This window comes from Gallus gallus, chromosome 8, assembly GCF_016699485.2.
Source record: "Gallus gallus isolate bGalGal1 chromosome 8, bGalGal1.mat.broiler.GRCg7b, whole genome shotgun sequence".
Classification (NCBI taxonomy): Eukaryota; Metazoa; Chordata; class Aves; order Galliformes; family Phasianidae; genus Gallus; species Gallus gallus.
In genome coordinates, this window is record NC_052539.1 from 18,869,109 (window position 1) to 18,886,675 (window position 17,567).

The window sequence follows — 17,567 nt, forward strand, 5'->3', positions numbered from 1 at the left end:
CTTTTTTACTATCTTACTGGGAAAAAATAACAAGTGATGCCACCTCCAGGAATAATAAGCACTGGGATGTTCCTGTGTGGCTGATGAATACTAAAGCCCATAAAAGACAGACTGTACAGAAATAAGATTTGTAAGTAGAGGAAGGAAGAGATCCATTACAAAATACGCTCGAACAGGCTAAGGGAACCTAGCAGGCAAAAAATGCTAGAGACCTAAAAAGATGAACTGCACACTGTATAACAGAGCATATAAATCAGATGGAATAATGACCATTCCTTTGGTCTTCAAAGTGCTTGTGAAACTGAACTTGCTCTATCTCAGCGCTGTTTCCACCGTGGGAAGGGAAGGCATCAATATGACCTGAATGCTTAGAATAAAAGAGTGACACTTGCAGTGTTGCTGCAGATGATCTAAACACTGCTCACATGCTGCAGCAGACAGCACGTGACACAACTGATGAATTTGCAGCTATGCTTTTACATCAAGAGCCAATTGAACTTTACTGTATGTTGCCACATACAGTCATGACAAATAACAGCAATACTGACAAGCGTGCTTAAACTATTCTGTCTGTGAAACCCAGTATCTGAAATGTCTCATCCCCTGCAAGTGATATTTCAGTTCTCAATTGCTCAGTACAAGTAGTAGATGTCTGTAGAGTCCAAAAGTGTAATATTATGTTTACATCATTCCAATGCTGTCAGATTCATGACAGAAATGTTCTTTCCTTTTTTCTTACATAACAAATCATATACAGTGAAAAGAATATTATTAAAACTATAGCCAAATATTTCAAAGAATGCCATGATTAAGGTTGCTTGTGATGCACATTTTAGAAGGTTCAGGAGTTTTTAAGTGAACTTGATGGTTCTGTTTTTTAAGTTTTATTAACAAAATGAAAGATGGTAATTACTTCTCATGCCAGGAAAGAATCCTTTTAAGGAGAAGTTCTTTCCACTGGTAACATTTGACTTAACTTTTCATTCAGTATGAATCACAGATTCAGAGAATGGCTTGAGTTGGAAGGGACCTTGAAGACCATCCACTTCCAACCCTCCGCTGTGGGCAGGATGCCACCCACTAGACAAGGCTGCCCACACATGGGAGCTAAAAGGTAATGAAGAACCACCCAAGTCAAAGAACACAAAATCAGCTCACAAGCTTATAAAACTGGATGAGTGCATGCTCTGAAAGATAGCTCCCTATCCTTTGGGATTACTGACGCATCTCGAACATATCTGAGAACGATAATAGCAGAAACATTTGAAAGGACATGGAGAAATCTTATACTTGGTCCCATTTTAAATTCATGTAGCATTCTGGAGCAAGAAGATTCATAATGTGGCTTACAGGTAGGGACAAATGGACACAGATACCCACAGCAGTTCTCGGTGTGTTCATAATAGGCTCACACAGGAGATGTGCTCAAGCATAAGAGGAGCTGATGGCTGTAGTCTTTGAAAGGGAAGAAGTTCATTAGCTGTAGGCACACAATGTGATCTAATCACAGGTGATTATGCTTATCATGAGGAAACCAGTCATGATTTCAAACAGCAAATGTAACATTATTGAAATTCCAACATCAATATATGAAAATATGTTCCTGTCTGAGTAGTCATTACTGATGACAAATACATGGAGCAGGAAATAGCTGCCGTGGTTCAGGGCAGATTCTGTATCTTGTAATGGAAGGCGTCAGACAATTGAGCAAAGACACTGAAAGGGTGAGTTAGTGGAAATTAAAAACTCATACCAAATGGTTTGATAGATTGTATTACAAGCCTAATGATTCATTGGCTCTGATGGATGAGCCATGTGTGCTAAAGGCAAGGCTATAGCAAGACATCCTGACATAAGGTCGACTCTCACTGCTCTCTCCCTCTGCTTCCTTCCTTCAGCCCCCCTCGGCGCCCTGAAGCTGCTCCGCTCTGCCAACATTGCCCGATGCCAACTCTGCATAATGCCCTCACCGTGCCTCCCACAACACCCGGGATTCAAGCTCATTTCTGGTACGTAAAAAGAACACGTAAATCGCACTTAAGGCGTCTAAACGCCTGGCACAGCTCTGAGTAGGGGCTGCTCCCGCTCTCCCACCACAGCGCCGGGCCGCGCGCCTCTCCCGCTGGGGCGGCACCGCGGAGCGTGCGCAGAAGCGGCTTCACCCCTTCCGGTAGCGCAGCGGACCGGGGCAACATGGCGGCCGCCGTGCCCGCCGCCCGCTGGGCCCGCGCCGCCGCAGCAGCGTTGCTCCTGGGGTGCTGCGGCGCGGTGCTCGCCGGCGGCATCCAGGTACGAGGGCTGGAAGGAGAGCAGTAGTGGGGACAGAGGGCGAGCGGCGCAGCGGTCTCTGCTACTTGGGCGCCGCTTCCTTCACCTTGCCGGCGCTCGGCAGAGCCCGCATGTCCGGACTTGCCCTTCGTGGGGTGGAGCCCCGCCTCGCTCCGCCCCAGCCCGGCTGCTGTACGGCTGCCTGGGATGGGGTTTGGTACAGCAGTGCCGCGCATCTCTGCTCGGCGGGCACGTGCAGCTTGCTTAGAGAGTGAAGTTTTTTTTTTAAAAAAATCCTCCTTCCTTTTAACACGTTTGCAACCTCCTGAAATGCAGTTTTGCTGTGGTAATGCAGTATAGCTTTAGTTGTGCGGGCTCCCTTTGCCTTTCTGGTCATTTGCAAAGCTGCGTGTGAATAAAGTGTTCCCCCGGCCTTCGTGCTGCGGCTCTGCCCGCCGTGGGCCGCCTTGCCCGCCGTGGGCCGCCTTGCCCGCCGTAGGCCGCCGTGCTGATTTCTTACATCAGTAATGTGCTTTTTGCACAGTGCACACACTGCACCTGGAGTCCCAGCCCCGCTCTGTGTCCTGGTGCACGCAGTCTGCTTGGAAAGGGCCCCGTGCCCTGCAAAGCCTGGTGGGAGCCATGATTGATTGAGACAGTGGGTCGCCATTGTCCTGGCCCCTTGTTTCAAAACATGGGGCTTAAAACTGTAGGTTGACTTCTCTGCTAGAAACAAGACTGAAGACTTTTTTTCTGAAGAAACAAACGGAACAATAAAATAGAACTTCACCCAAGCCCCTTACCTCACTAAGAAAGAAATTGTAAGTCAATAAATTAGTGTATTTTGTTCTTGGAGCATGCTGTGGTATAGACACGCTTGTTAACTAAGCTGAAAGTGACTAATGGATCTTTTTGTTTGTTGTCTAGCAAGCTTTAAGGAAACATTGGTTACAGCTAACTTGGGTTGAATGTGTGACATGGAATAAGAAAAATCTCTGGCTTTGAAGCTTTTGTAAATTTTATTCTAGGTATGGTAAATGCAAGAATGCATCATTCTTTGTTTTGTGGAAACAAAAGTAGACATAGTCGTTTCTTCCTACTGAAAAACGTCTAATATTGTCTCCATCTCTTAGGATCAAGCAGAACAGTTCTTCAAAAGCGGACATACAAATAACTGGGCGGTTCTGGTAAGTGTAGTTCTGGCCAATTCTACAAAAAAAGTTTACAGCTTTTCATTATGTGCTGTATTTGCAACAGTTGCTCAGTAGTTCTGTTCATTTGAAAGAAACAGAATGGAAGGATAAAGACTTGGAAACAAATAAATTTGAAGTGATCCCTGCAAGTTTATTAACTGTAATAAAATTAGCTGTTCCATGCAATTATACACCAAGCACTCAGAACATGTTGATATGTGGCAGATGTTGTTAAACTAAAGTTCAACAGCACTAAAACAGTTAAAATACCACAGTGCATATTGAACCAACGTGTAGTTATGATATTAGAGAGGTATGTCTCTTTGACAAGGAAGAAATAATTTGTTTTTGATTTGTGTGTCCTTAGCCAATCTGTTAACTTGTGGTAACAGGCTTAGAATAAAATAAATTCAGGAGACATAACGTTTAAATCAACTGTTGCTAATTTTTTTTCTTTGCCATGAATCTTTTATTAACTTTGAGTCATCCTGCAGAATTGGTTCTTAATCACAGCTCAGGTCTTAATGACTAATTTGTTTCAGAACACTATCATGATTACTCAGTAGCAGATGTTTGTTTTACAGATACTAAAATTTAGCAACATAAAATGAAAGTAAATAGTAATGAATTGAATTAGAAGGAATAATTTCTATATTCTATGAAGTACAAACTAGAAACTATTAAAACATCAAGTATTACTTTTAATGCTATTAACGAATAAACACTTTTGTGAGAATGCTTAAAAAAACAGAGTGGAATGTTCTGTCTGAGGAACTATACTTTCTATTCTCAACAGTGTCTCTGCAAATTATATATTTTTTATCAGTTCACATTTTGTCTTTATAACAATTATTACAGATTTTTTTAAGCAATAAAATAGGGAGGACTTGGCTGCCATCAATGGCTTCAAGCCTAGGCATGTTTTCTACTGTGCTGTAGGAGGAAATGGAGGGAGATGATAACGTCTTGCAAAGTCTCAGCTGTATTTGCCAGGTTTAGTTTTTAGAGCTGTGAGTCTTGCTGAAAGTACACATGTCAAGTCTTTAATAAAGCTTTTTTCTTCATATGTCTGAAAGATTGGTAAAACAGAAGGAAATTTATCTGCAAAGGGAAATTCTGTTGGTGTAGAACAAATGAAAAGTAGTGAACTTGATGTAAACACAACAATCAGGCCAGCAAAGAAATGCAGCAGATTGCCTCTGAAAATTTTGGCATCTCATTGCTTTGGAGTTTTTGAGGGCAGATTAAATAATATCTCACCTAGGGAATAGATCTCTTCCAACCTTAATGATTCTATGAATGGCTCATCCCCAACCCTTCACCCTGTTAATATAACTGAACTCCTTTGAGATTTTTTGAGGATTTGCATTCAGATTTTGGTTAGAGCTTACATAGCTCTTTATTATGTTTGACTCCTTAAATGCAAAGTACTCTCACTGTATTTTCCCCAGTGTGGTTTCTGCATGAATTCACTTATGTGTTTATGCAACGGTGCTCCCAGAAGGGGTTTGCTATAGAGATGAAAACTCTTCCTTAGATTTTTCTTTCATTGGATATGGAGAAAGTAAGTGGGGGAAAAAAAATAGCTTATCTTCTTACCGTTCTTGCTGGTTTATTCCCTCAAATGGCACTTTCTATACTTAGTTGGGTTTTATGTCAATTTTGTCATGAGTAAACACATAAGGAGCAGTTATTTTTTTAACACTTATTTTCCACATCTATTTATTTGGTACAATAAATGTTTATATATATATACGTGGACAGAGAGAGCGCTTACATTATGACTTTATTGGTTTTGCTGTTTTCTCTATGATTTGTTACTTTGTTAAATACCTGCAATGAGTGTCTTCTGATGCATAAGCCAGACCTATTTGTAGATTTTACACTACCTAATGTGGTGTTGGTTTTTTCTCTTTCCTTAAAAATTCAAGGTATGTACATCTCGATTCTGGTTTAATTACCGTCATGTGGCAAACACTCTTTCAGTGTACAGAAGTGTCAAGAGATTGGGCATTCCTGACAGGTGAGGGGATCTTGGCGAATGCACTTCCTTTCAAATGTGCTATTAAAGTCTTTCTGTTGTCTGAAGCAGCATGAAAATACGTTTTTCTTCCCAGTTCAAGGTAACTTAAAAATAAACGTTTATCACGATTCTTGGGTGTGCTCTTTTATGTTGGGGTTTCTTTGTTTGTTTGTTTGTTTTGAAAGGATTTGTTCCTTTTTTAAAATGGAACTCTGTGTCTAGTGGCTTAAATTACTTGTCCTCTAACAAAAGAATTCATTGGGAAAATGGTTTGTTCTTCTATGGATATAGGTGGCTCTGATTTGCTGATGTGTGGGCACAATGATTCGGTTTCTAAGAGGAAAGTTTTGCTAGGATAAAACTAAACCAAAATGGATTAAGGAATAGTTTTTGATTGCTGGAATCATTATGTGGTTTAAGTTTTACAATATGGGAATAGCAGTAACATACATGATTGGATTACTTTAGTTTAACAGCTAATGGGCAAATTAACACCAAAGTAGTTTTGCTGGATGTATGGACAGTGTGTTTTTTAAGAATGCCATATGGTGTATGTTTGTGCTCAACTGTCTGCATTTTACTCCAAATGAAGTAATTTACTTTGATTATTTTTGATGATTTGTGCTTCAGTTATTTTGGATAGCATTTATCTTTTTAGTGTGCGTGGAGTGTATCAGCACTTAATGAAGAACAAAATTACTCTTAAAATACTCATGTAGACTTGCAGGCGGTGACAAAGGTAACCAATGACTACTTGGTATTTCATATAATGACCAAGCCCTGACCCTGCCAGGTGTAGATCTCTGGCTGCATGCAGGTTGGTACAGCATTACGATAGTCCTTCAAGTGCTATATTTTTTTCATGTTACTGTGAATAAGACAAAATCTGTCACCTGTCAGCTCATATGTGTTCCATAGAAGAATTTCCTGTTAACTACTAACCATGCAGCGGGGTATCAGATGTGGTATAATAGTTTGAAGAGTGTTTGCGAGCTCCTCAGATTTAATGAACAAAACAATTTTCATTATGTTTTTAATTGATCTGCTGGAAAGGGCACAGACAGGCTGGGATTTCTTCTGTGGAGCTGTATGAAGTGATTTAGCCCTGCATAAATCTCCAGATTTAATAAAGACTTTGTCACCTAAGTGTATGTGAATCTGTACCCTAGAGTTGCTAGTGTTAACTGCCTGCATATTCAGCTGTGGCCTGAGGGAAACCTGTGGCTACATAGCAGCTAGCTGCATTTCCCTCTGTGGCGACTTTGTAACAGTGAGTGTGTTCGTAAGGAAATACCTTGTAGCTAAGCAAATATTCACTCCATGACAGGCATCTTCTAGATGTTACAAGCTACTGTTTTAATCGTGGGGTGATTTTGTTGTAATTTCTTTTTGATTTATGTAAAACTACAATGTCTGAAAGGTCTTCCTTGTGTTTCACAGTCACATTGTCCTGATGCTTGCAGATGATATGGCATGTAATCCCAGGAATCCTAAACCAGCTACTGTGTTTAGTCATAAAAACATGGAGCTAAATGTCTATGGAGATGATGTGGAAGTGGATTACAGAAGCTATGAGGTAACCATGCCTTAAATTATTGGGTCTGTGGTTTTATATCTCATCTTGCAAATGCTTAACACCAGTGTGAAACTTTCAATGTGCAAATGAAATGTGCGTTAGTGAGGGCTATTTGTATTTCTAATCTTAAGCTTATGCTTTTATTTAAAAAAATACCAAAAGCCATAACCTACTTATTTTTATAAAATGGTGACTATGTAGAAATCTGCATTCTTTTTATTTTTGTGTAATATTCTTTCAAACAGCTTACTGGGAGATCTTAAAGCAGACAACAAATAAATGATATAATAGTGCTGAATAATTGTTGATTAAAGTTTATAGGATCATCTAAATGCACATGTAAGATGTGAAGCTTTGTATAAAGAGATGAAGGTACTATACCAAAATAGAAATATGTTGGTTTTTTGTTGTGTTCTTTCCTGAGTATGGATTTTTGCTAGCATTTGAACTGTATGTCTGCATGGACAGCAAATGGAGTTTTATTGGAGGTTTTACAATTGCCAGCCTGATGATATCTGATCACACAAAGACTTACATAACTGAAATTTATCTTGTTTTTCCTCTCCTGAGTTGCAGAAGTAATTTAAACTTTCATTTTTCCATGGCAACACACACAGTAATGTTGGAGCGTTTTGTGAGTACATGAACAGCTTTGGCAGAACAAAGGTATACAATGACAGGTTTTCAAATCAATGGAAAACATATTTAGAAATTATAATGGTCGTAGTCTTATTGGGTATAATAGAACACTGGGCTGATATTAGTGAGATATAATAAAAGATGCTGTGTATTTGTGCCTTACTGCAATAAAATCTTGAACAGAAGATGTCTGTTGATAGTTTATACCATACAGTATTGCATCTTACTAGATACACTGCATGTTGTATTGTTCCATTATTTTTTTTTTAATGTAATCCAACCTAAAATTGTTGACCTGTATTTTTATCTTTAGAAAATTACTTTATGCTTCTATTCTTAGGTTACTGTGGAAAATTTCTTGCGTGTATTAACAGGAAGAATCCCACCAAGCACTCCCCGATCTAAACGTCTTCTTTCTGATGACAGAAGCAATATTCTAATATATATGACAGGTAATTAGAGTTTTGTGTATACAGTTTTATTGACATTTATTACTCAGTTGGATGGATCTGTATGAAAGCATGAATTCCCAGAAAGAGCCCAAACAAAAAAAAAGGATTGACAAATGATTTTTCTCCTTAACGTGTCATACTAACAAAGAAAACCTGTAAGACTGTACTGATTAAATACAATTTCCAGTCTAAATTATATTTTTACTGCCCTTGTGCAGTGGCTTTTATTGGAGCAAAACAATTTTTTTTAGGGAAGATGATCACCCAGACTAAACATCTTCCCTTAACCTACATATTTGCCTAACTTGTGTTTTTTCTATTAGGCCATGGTGGGAATGGTTTCCTAAAATTTCAAGATTCTGAAGAAATCACAAATGTAGAACTTGCTGATGCCTTTGAACAAATGTGGCAGAAAAGAAGGTAATAAGAATGTATTATGTAGAGGTTAAATACCAAATTTCATTAACATGCCTGAAATGTTACTGGTAGGCCTAGCTGAACTTTCAACAGTGTTTCAACAGTGGTATTTGTTGTCCATAGGGTTAGCTGCAAATTTACATTTGGAAAGAAGAGTTTTAAATTTTGTATTCGGCTTCCTACTGTGAGAACTGCTCCTGTGAATTGACTTGGCTCATCTTGCCATCTTAAAATCAGTCAGTGTGAAGTCTTCTGTTCTTTAGGTTGCTAGTAGCTATCCTGGTAACTAAAAAGCAAAGTTTCTGAACTTCAATCTAAAGCAAATTGAGTAAGAAGGCTGTTTTGTTTCTTTTAGGTACAATGAATTGTTGTTTATTATTGATACTTGTCAAGGAGCATCCATGTATGAACGATTTTATTCACCTAATATAATTGCCTTGGCTAGCAGCCAAGTAGGAGAAGACTCTTTATCAGTAAGTACATTTCTGTGGTCCTAAAGATGATTTTCAGAATACCTGAGTGAGTTAAAAGCACAGCCATTGCTGCTTTTCTTTTTAAACTAAATTTCCCTTCTGATTGTGTACTGTTGTAATGTGTTATAAAGTGCAGCTTTGACAGAACTCTAAGGTGTATCTTCCTGCTTTTGTGGGCTGTCACAAAGAAACGGGCTAATATGTTTTATTTTTTGATGTTTTCTATCACAGAAATAATAGCAAAAAGCATTTCATAGTATATTTTATAAATGTAAAATAGCAGAAAAGTATAATGTGTAATTGACTATGCAGAAGGTATCATACATGTGAGGAAGACGATGACTCCCCCCTTCCTTTGTCTACATGTTGATTTTAGCTATGCCTATCAACACTGGCTTTTATTTGTGTATCTTTGACTGACATTATCTTGCTCAGTTCCAGTTCAGTTGTAAAAAGTTTTCAAGGACTTGGAATGGTTTACAGAAATTCCGAGGACCCACATGTTCAGTGAAAAGGAAGAGGCAAATCATCTTCAGCTAATTGCTGATAGTGAAAGGTGGTGATAGCATTCTGTGCTTCCTGGTTAACTTACGCATTACCTAGATTGGGCAAAAGTCTTATGGGAAGACTAATGAGAGATCTGAGTGGGGAATATTCAGTCTAGTGCTTCTTATACTTGGTATATGAGAAAAAATAACGACGGACATTACAGAAAGAATGGTGGGAAAGAGATCTAAGCCAAGCTGAAAATAAGCTGTCTTTCTGAGCTCTGTTTTCCAAGCCCTAAGAAGCTTGGGATGGTACATAAATTCACTGGACTTCTAAGAAGGGAGTTCCCAGCTTATTGTCTAGATGTAGTCTAGAAAAATGAAAATAATCCATATATTACTTAAATAATCAACAGTATGTTTCTTCACGAGTAGTAATTTGCTTTGTGTAATTTTCCTAAGAACAAATAGCACATTATGCTTAACTTTTGTAACATGCTATTATATGCTATTTTCTTCACTAAATACTGAGCTCTGTCCTGCAAATGCCCAGTAACTGTTACATATTATTTTGTAGCATCAACCTGATCTTGGAATCGGTGTTCATCTTATGGACAGATACACGTTCTACATGCTAGAATTCTTGGAAGAAGTTCATCCAGCCAGTCAGACAAATATGAATGACCTCGTAAGTAGAATCTCAACATTCAGTAATTTATTTTTTCTGTAGTGTTCTCCAAATGCTTTCTGCACAACTACGGTTTGTCTCAGAAGTAGCTTTGTGGGAAGGGCCTTTTTGCCATTATTAAACAAAACTGTAATGTAACATTTAGAGGATTGTTGTTCGAGTGAAAGTGGCTTGTAGGCTACAGAAAAAAGTTAACCAAAGCTAGCCATTAAAAAAAAATTGAAAAAATAAATAACATTCGTTAAATATTTCAATAAAATGAAATGTTTGTGCATAAAAAATGATAGTTGGAAACTACTGAAGTATGTAAAATCAACTTATTGGATAGCAGACAGTGTGGATATGGAAAGGCAACCATTGGTAGTATTTTGCAAAGCCGATTAAACAGTTAAAATTCTGTTTGTGCACTCACAAATGCCTATAGAGGCTGATTTCTCTACTTAGCTTCCAGACTGAGACATGTCTAAATCTGTCTGTGTTTGGAGTTTATTATATCTTAGGTGAATACTAAATGAAGCTTTCAGTTAAGAAGCAGGGGGGAAAAAAAAAAAAACCACCACCAGGTAATCTAAGATAAAATGTATGCAAATGCCCTTAAAACAATTAGATATATGCACTAATGAAATGGCATAAAAAGTAGCCATTTTTTTTGACTTTATTAACCCTTCATGCTTGTTCCAAGACTAATTTTACTATAGTGATATGTTCTGCCATGTTGCCTTGTAGCTGTAAATCCAGATGTGCTGTATCAATGATCTAGGAGCACCACTGACTGAGCACATTGTGTTTGATTCATTTGTGTAAATGGAGCATCTACTCCTTTGTCTACGGAGGCTTGTTCTAGCCTGGCTGTCAGATCTGTAGTAGAATTCAGTCTAAACAGCCCCCACTTAACAGATTTTATGTTGATATAGAATTGATTCAGTGACTAAGATTCGGGATTCCTTTACTGGAATGAGAGTGAAACTGGCTTGTAATTTAATACCTGTCTGTTAATAGGATACAAAAAACTTCAATTGTTAAAAAAGAATGTGTAAGTTTTTTATTGACAGCACTTCTGCTTCTACCCCATTCATTCAAACAGCATTCTAGAATTCTGTTTTGTAAACTAGAAAATGGATTGACATTAAAAAAAAAAAAAAGAGAAAGATATTAGTTCAGGTATTGTCAACAGTATAGCAAATGTTTAGGTGGTCAAGTAGCTTACATTTTCGGCTCTTTCAAGAAAATATATAAACATTCTGCTTTGCATTTTTGTTTTACGTTGTATGCTAAATAAGTAGGTAGACCTATGGGAACTTACAGTGATAAATTACTTACATGGTGTAAGACATCACAACATGAATCTCTTTATTGCTGCTCTGGGAAGGAGAGGGAACAGAACCAATTATATGAGACGGTTTGAAAAAGTACTGAATCACGATATACATATATTTCAGCAGTTGTGTTATAGGATACATATAGGTAATGCTTTGGCACTGGAATACACTGTTAGTGTTGTTCTGGATTAAGAACAAAGAGCTAATGCTTATGCAAGCCTGATTTTTAAAATTGACACTTGTGAAGTCTGGGCAGTATATTAAGTGGCTCACTAACTAGTTCAGTCATAGCTGATGTGCAGTTGTTGACCAGTCTTCTGCGTCTGATGTCTACTCTTTCAGAAGAAAGTATTTGTAACGTGGCGCCCATCACATCACCCATGTACTTTTCTCCAGCCACTCTTTAAAAAGCTTCAATTCACATCCACCTAAGGTTTGGAGATCGCATTCCTGTGAAGAATGAGGCATCTTCCTCCACCTACTTCCCACCTGCTCCATCTGTGTTGCTAAGGGGACAGCAAAAAGCTGTGCAAATGACTGATTTTCAGTTTGATTGCGATTCCAAAAAAAGTTAAAAGTAATGTGCCACACATTCAAACTTTCAAAATCAGATTCATAGATGTTCTGTATGAGGCCTCATTTGTCATAAAATAACTTCAAAATGTGGCAAGAAAATTTCAAGATAACAAAGTTTCCATTTGTGGAAATCAGACAGCTTTATTTAATTAGTATCTTAATTAAAACGTTTGGAAACACCACCGCATTAAGATATGTGTTTCATTTAGCCAGTTTCTTGTTTTGTTTTGTTTTTCACCTTTAAAGACCTTCCTTATCAAAGTGTTAGTCTGCTGGGATGTGATTGCTTTGCAGTCCTTTTTTCACACAGGTACTGTGTGGTTGGATTGTTAATACTGAAATCCTCTTTTTCTCAGTGCCATTACACATTTTTGTTCCAAATTTGTCTCAGAATTGTCCTATGGTAGTAAACTGTTGTGGGACAGGTTATAAACAGTTGAATGTAGTATCTGTTTCACACTTTCAGGGCTGATGCAGTTGTCTTGGAACGTGTACGTGTGTTCTAAGAGCTTAGAGGAGACCTTCACATTACACTTGACGTGACCAATTATATCATCCCAGCACAAAGCAGCTTTGAGTAGAAAATTAATCCAAAATAGGAACAGTTATGGCAGAGTTATTGAGTCAGAGCCACTAAGCTTTGCTGACTGTGCCGCATTAATTAATCTGTACAGCTTTTCTTCTGCTTACTGAGTGATATTTTTGCAATGATATGTGATCTATTTTTTTCCATCTTGTATTATAAGATGTTATTTTTCTTTTCCTATCAAAAACCATATCTAAATGCATTTTTTTTAATTGGAGACAGATATTTTTCCCTTTTTTCATTGATACTTGGTATTCAATAATGCTAGAGCAATTAGTTTTGTCCTCTGTGTTAATGTTAATATATTAACATGTATTATAATTAATTTCACTTAATGGGAGTTTAAAAAGAAAATCTATATAAGTTGAATAAATTAGGATCTCAGGATATCTGCTTTCAGTTCTTTCTCTATTAACAAATACTGTATTTCAACAAAAAGCATGATTATCCTCCGAATGTTCATATGTGATCTGGAGCTCTACCACCCAGGAGGATAAATTTGGTGTTTAGTTGTATTTGGGTTTTGACTGCCACAAGGAACAGAAGCACATTGCAGGGTGCTGGTATGCTTCAGAATTCATGCTTTCTAATAGGTTTTTAAGGAGAAGTCAATTATGTATAGAAAAATCTACGAGGGACACCAGACGTTTTATGTAATGATATTTTAAGCTTTTATTCAACCTGGAAAATAGCATGGAAGGTAACAGCTTGTCTGCATCAAAATGACAGCTCTGATTTATTTGAGTGACTTTTATTAACAAAATTGTTGTAGTTTAGGTGAAAGAATTGACATCTGTGTCTGTATCTTGCTGTCCAAAAGAAGTTTACATTTGAAACACATCAAGGTAGATTATGAGACACAATGATAAATATGCTAGCTTTGATCTGAAATCTGCTTGCTTTTAAAGTAGATTGAATACTTGCAAATTATAAACTTACAGAGCATTGTTTTACTGCATTGATTTATGGCTTTAATAATTTGGTTTTTTTGTTTGTTTGTTTGTTTTAAAATGCCATGAGCTTTTTATCATCCTGTAGTGCTTTCTTGAGAGTTGTAAGAAACAGGTGGAAGAAATGCAAGCAGTTCCAGGTGCAGGAACAGCTGGTGAGACTGGTGCTGCCCTCCTTCAAGAGTCAGAGGATGGTAACAGTTAAAAAATAAACAGAAATAAGTGGCTGAAAAACACCAAGCTTCTAACAAGCTATTTAGCGTATCCATTAAGTTAAACTTAAATAAATGATTACATCATCTGGTGTGATATCCTGCACGCTCTTGTTAACAGGCTATTATAAATCTACTTAGAATTTATTTTATTTTATTTTTTTTGTCCAGAAAAGCATTCAGTTTGTCTATGAAAGCATAGAAGTATTCCACTGAAAGGTTATTTTAGTGGTCAGACAGCTTTACAGGTAAACCTGTGCTTGTAATTTTTTCTGCTGAGGTGGGCATGTGATGAGATTCACACTGCCCATGAGGATGGTGCTGTTATGCAATGTCATGCAGTCTGTACATGTGATATTCTCCCAGCTGAGTCCAGTGGAGAGGAACTGAAGTCTTTGAAGAACACTGATTAAATCCCTTCTCTGTACATGTTTACTGCAATGATTTGTGCAGATCTCACTCTTAAAATGCATTTGTTGAGGGCAAGAAAGATGTTTTTGAAGTCTGTGTTTTAGGAAGGAAATGGAAGTATTTGCTGTGACCAGCAAGGCAAAAGTTCAGTGGGCCCTCAGATAAAAAGAGCACTGGGCTCCTGTGCCTTTAGTAGCTAACATAAAGCAGAATTGCGAAGCAGCTCTTTCTTTGATCTCTTTGAAGCTATTTGCAACGATTGCCTATGATCAATAGACCTTTGACTTGCTGTTGGGATTCTGTTGGGGGCTGGTAGAAGATGGCTGCATTGAAAGATCATTCATAATTTGTTGAGTCATTCGTTCTCATCAGATATTCTTATACTGGTGTTAACAGTACAAGAATATGAAAGCATTGTATTTCTTACAATGTTTTGTAGCCTTTCTAGCCAGTACTCTGACATAAAAACATAACTGCAGCATAAATTAATGTATCAAATAGAAGGATCAAAAGAAATATTTAGCTTACGTAGCTTACTTTGCAGGTAGGTTTTATGTTTGTGCCCTTAGTTGGAGCAAGTTGGAGAAAATGTATTGTCTTTTGATGAAGCCATGAAATGAATGTTTATGTGTCCTGGCAAGTGTCTTCTGTGTGTATGGGAAGCATGATGCTGGTTCATTTCCACTTTACATGGAGGATAACAAAGATCTTGTTCAGCAGATGTGATACTCTGCCAACAAGATAAGTGGGAATCACTGAAAAAACAGCTCTGTGGATCTGTGTGCTTGTATCCATTGGTTAGGGTAAAGGTTAAGGTGAGATGAAGCCTCCCTGGATTTACAAGCTTAGACTGTAAGACCAGGTATAAAAGAGAAGTTGTAGTAGGTGCAGAACAGAGAAGTGAGACAGAATCTTTCTGTAGCAGAACCAGGTACATTGCTTTCTCTCTGAAACTTCAAGGGAAGGGTTCTGCTCATGGAACCTACAGTGTTATCACACAGTCTGCAGGCTGTCCATGAGGCAGTTCAGTGGGCAGCAACGTTTGGTCAAGAAACTGTTCAAGGAGCTGTAGACCTGTCACCTTATCTTAGAGGGTTGTTTGTTTCTGCCTGTGTTTGGCGAGGTTGTGCGTGTAGTTATGAAATGAATTCTATGGACTGAGACACAAGCTCAGCTTTCCCAGGTCAGAGGCCAGGAAGTGAGGCCCTGATTGACTTTCATGGCTACACAGTTTGAAGTTGTGTAATGTTACTAATTAGACTACAAACTGTGTGCTCTAGGAGATAGCCTGGAGTAAGGAGTCTGGATGGAAAATTATAGAGACTGCTGTGGGCAGTGTGGTAAGACCTGTGCAAAAATCCCCCAATCCAAACTTTTGCATCCAAAATCCATTGTTTTTGCCTTCAGTAACTTCTGGATTTGTAGCAATTTTACTGCTTAATAGGCATGCTACTTAGTCAGATATTTTAAGTATTACAACTAATCTGTCATATCTACTTTATTCAGTATAAAGATACGTTTGCAGAAAATGAGTCCATTTAAACTAGTTTAATTTGTTAGTGCTGGTTTTGCCTTCCCACTGTTGGAATTTGTGCTGGAGATAGTGGAACTGATAGGTACATAAAACTAATTCTAAAGCAGATAGCTAATTTGTAGGTATTACAGGCATGTCTGCGTGAACTTAATATGCACAGTACACCTTTGATATTTTAAGATCCTCATTCAGTATTAATTCATAGGCTGTAAACCAGAAATAAGGATAAGGATTTTTTTTTTTTTTTTCTGGTAAAAATTTAAATTCTTCGTTCAATTTTAAAGCCCTCACAGTGAGCTACTTGTCATGGCTTGTGAAACTTGCCTGCCTCCCTTTGGTAAGCATGAAGAATTTATACCACCTTCTGCTTTTTGGAAGATATAGCAGTGTTGGTGCTTCTGTATTCAGAAATGCATTTTCACATTTAATCAGTCAGTTGTAGTTGGCTTCCACAAAAGCATTTCTACTCTCATATTGATAGGTGTGAGGATTAAGGTTTTCTGTTTATGCTTTTTAATGTTTTATTTCAGTCACTTTTTCTTTTTGGCTGTGGAGCTTGTACCAAAATCAATGGTTGTACCAAAATCAATGGTTGTACCAAAATCAATGGTTGTACCAAATTTATGTATGGTATTGTCTTAATTTTATGATAACTTCATTTTGGAAAGTACCTATAGAAACTATCGATCAATGAGGGACATGATATGACTTTCCATCTTTGTTTCCAGTTTCAGGTCTGTCCAAAAAGTTTGTGTGTTTCCACTCCTGGGCATCGAACAGATCTCTTCCAGCGGGACCCTCAAAATGTTCTGATAACGGACTTCTTTGGCAGTGTGAGAAAAGTGGAAATTATGACAGAGACAGTTTCTTTGGACCGTAATTTAACTGGCTTTGAAAGCGAGTGAGTAGTCATTATTTATTATATTTAGTATATTATTTAGCTTTGTTCAGCAGAAACAAAGCTGTCTTATAACTATCAAGGGAAGAGGAACTCTGTTTCCTGTGAAAGGACCAAGGAGTCAGTATGGACTGTTACTGTTGATAAAATTGAGATTTGTCAGCTGAAAGTGTTCTGTTTAAAAAAAAAAAAAAAAAATTCCCACTCCCTCATTCCATCTTGCAAGTAAATACTTCAAAAGACCAAGGTGTGGCTATCATCATCAACAACAAAGAAAGTAGTCTAAGATTTTCTTTCTTTCTTGTTAGTTTAATGTGCAGAGACATTCTGATTCCTTTTTATAATAGTTTAGTTAGTCAGATAAGCTCTGAGTTCAAAGCATGGGTTGTTTCATTAAAACTGTTTTCTTAATAAATGCTTTGTTTCTCTTCTGCACATTCTCTGCCTTTTGGCTTTAACTTTCCAGAGAATTTCAGTTGCAGAGATGTAATGATTTACATGAATAACATTGCTGGTGCAAGTCTGTTGGTAGACTTAACAGGGATTCTGTTTCTTTGTGGATGAAGAAGGAATTATAAACTCCTTTGTATTTTTGGTATTCTGTTGCCACCTATTGGAAACATGTAAAGGAAATGTGCTTGTACAGCAGAGTTTATTTGGCACTGTACTGCCACTTCTGATGTATCTTTTAGCTTTCACAATACATTCCTCTATGAGGGAAGAAAGGAAAAATAGTCAGGTCTAACCAAGAATGTAATATTTTTCAACTCATAAATTTATGTGAACTATTATTTACAATCACTCAGATAAAAGTAGTTGTTAGTGCATATCAGTTTCATTAATTTTAAAGATAATAGTAGCTCT

At 37.5% G+C, this 17,567-nt stretch overlaps 1 protein-coding gene across 5 annotated transcripts in view; it reads left to right on the forward strand.

Annotated features, from left to right (window-relative positions):
• Positions 1 to 2,162: 2,162 nt before the first annotated feature.
• Positions 2,163 to 17,567, forward strand: part of PIGK (phosphatidylinositol glycan anchor biosynthesis class K) — a 63,806-nt gene continuing 48,401 nt past the window's right edge. For 3 of the 5 annotated variants that reach the window (NM_001031278.2, XM_025152868.3, XM_040704650.2), the window contains exons 1-9: positions 2,163 to 2,289; positions 3,402 to 3,455; positions 5,393 to 5,484; positions 6,925 to 7,060; positions 8,040 to 8,151; positions 8,475 to 8,571; positions 8,924 to 9,041; positions 10,107 to 10,217; positions 16,534 to 16,706. In NM_001031278.2, coding sequence (NP_001026449.1) covers positions 2,194 to 2,289; positions 3,402 to 3,455; positions 5,393 to 5,484; positions 6,925 to 7,060; positions 8,040 to 8,151; positions 8,475 to 8,571; positions 8,924 to 9,041; positions 10,107 to 10,217; positions 16,534 to 16,706 — 989 coding nt within the window. In that variant the 5' untranslated portion in view covers positions 2,163 to 2,193. Of the gene's footprint in view, positions 2,290 to 2,981; positions 3,090 to 3,195; positions 3,297 to 3,401; positions 3,456 to 5,392; positions 5,485 to 6,924; positions 7,061 to 8,039; positions 8,152 to 8,474; positions 8,572 to 8,923; positions 9,042 to 10,106; positions 10,218 to 16,533; positions 16,707 to 17,567 lie in introns of all 5 variants that reach the window. The other 2 variants (XM_046944468.1, XM_040704651.2) reach the window with 2 other exon arrangements.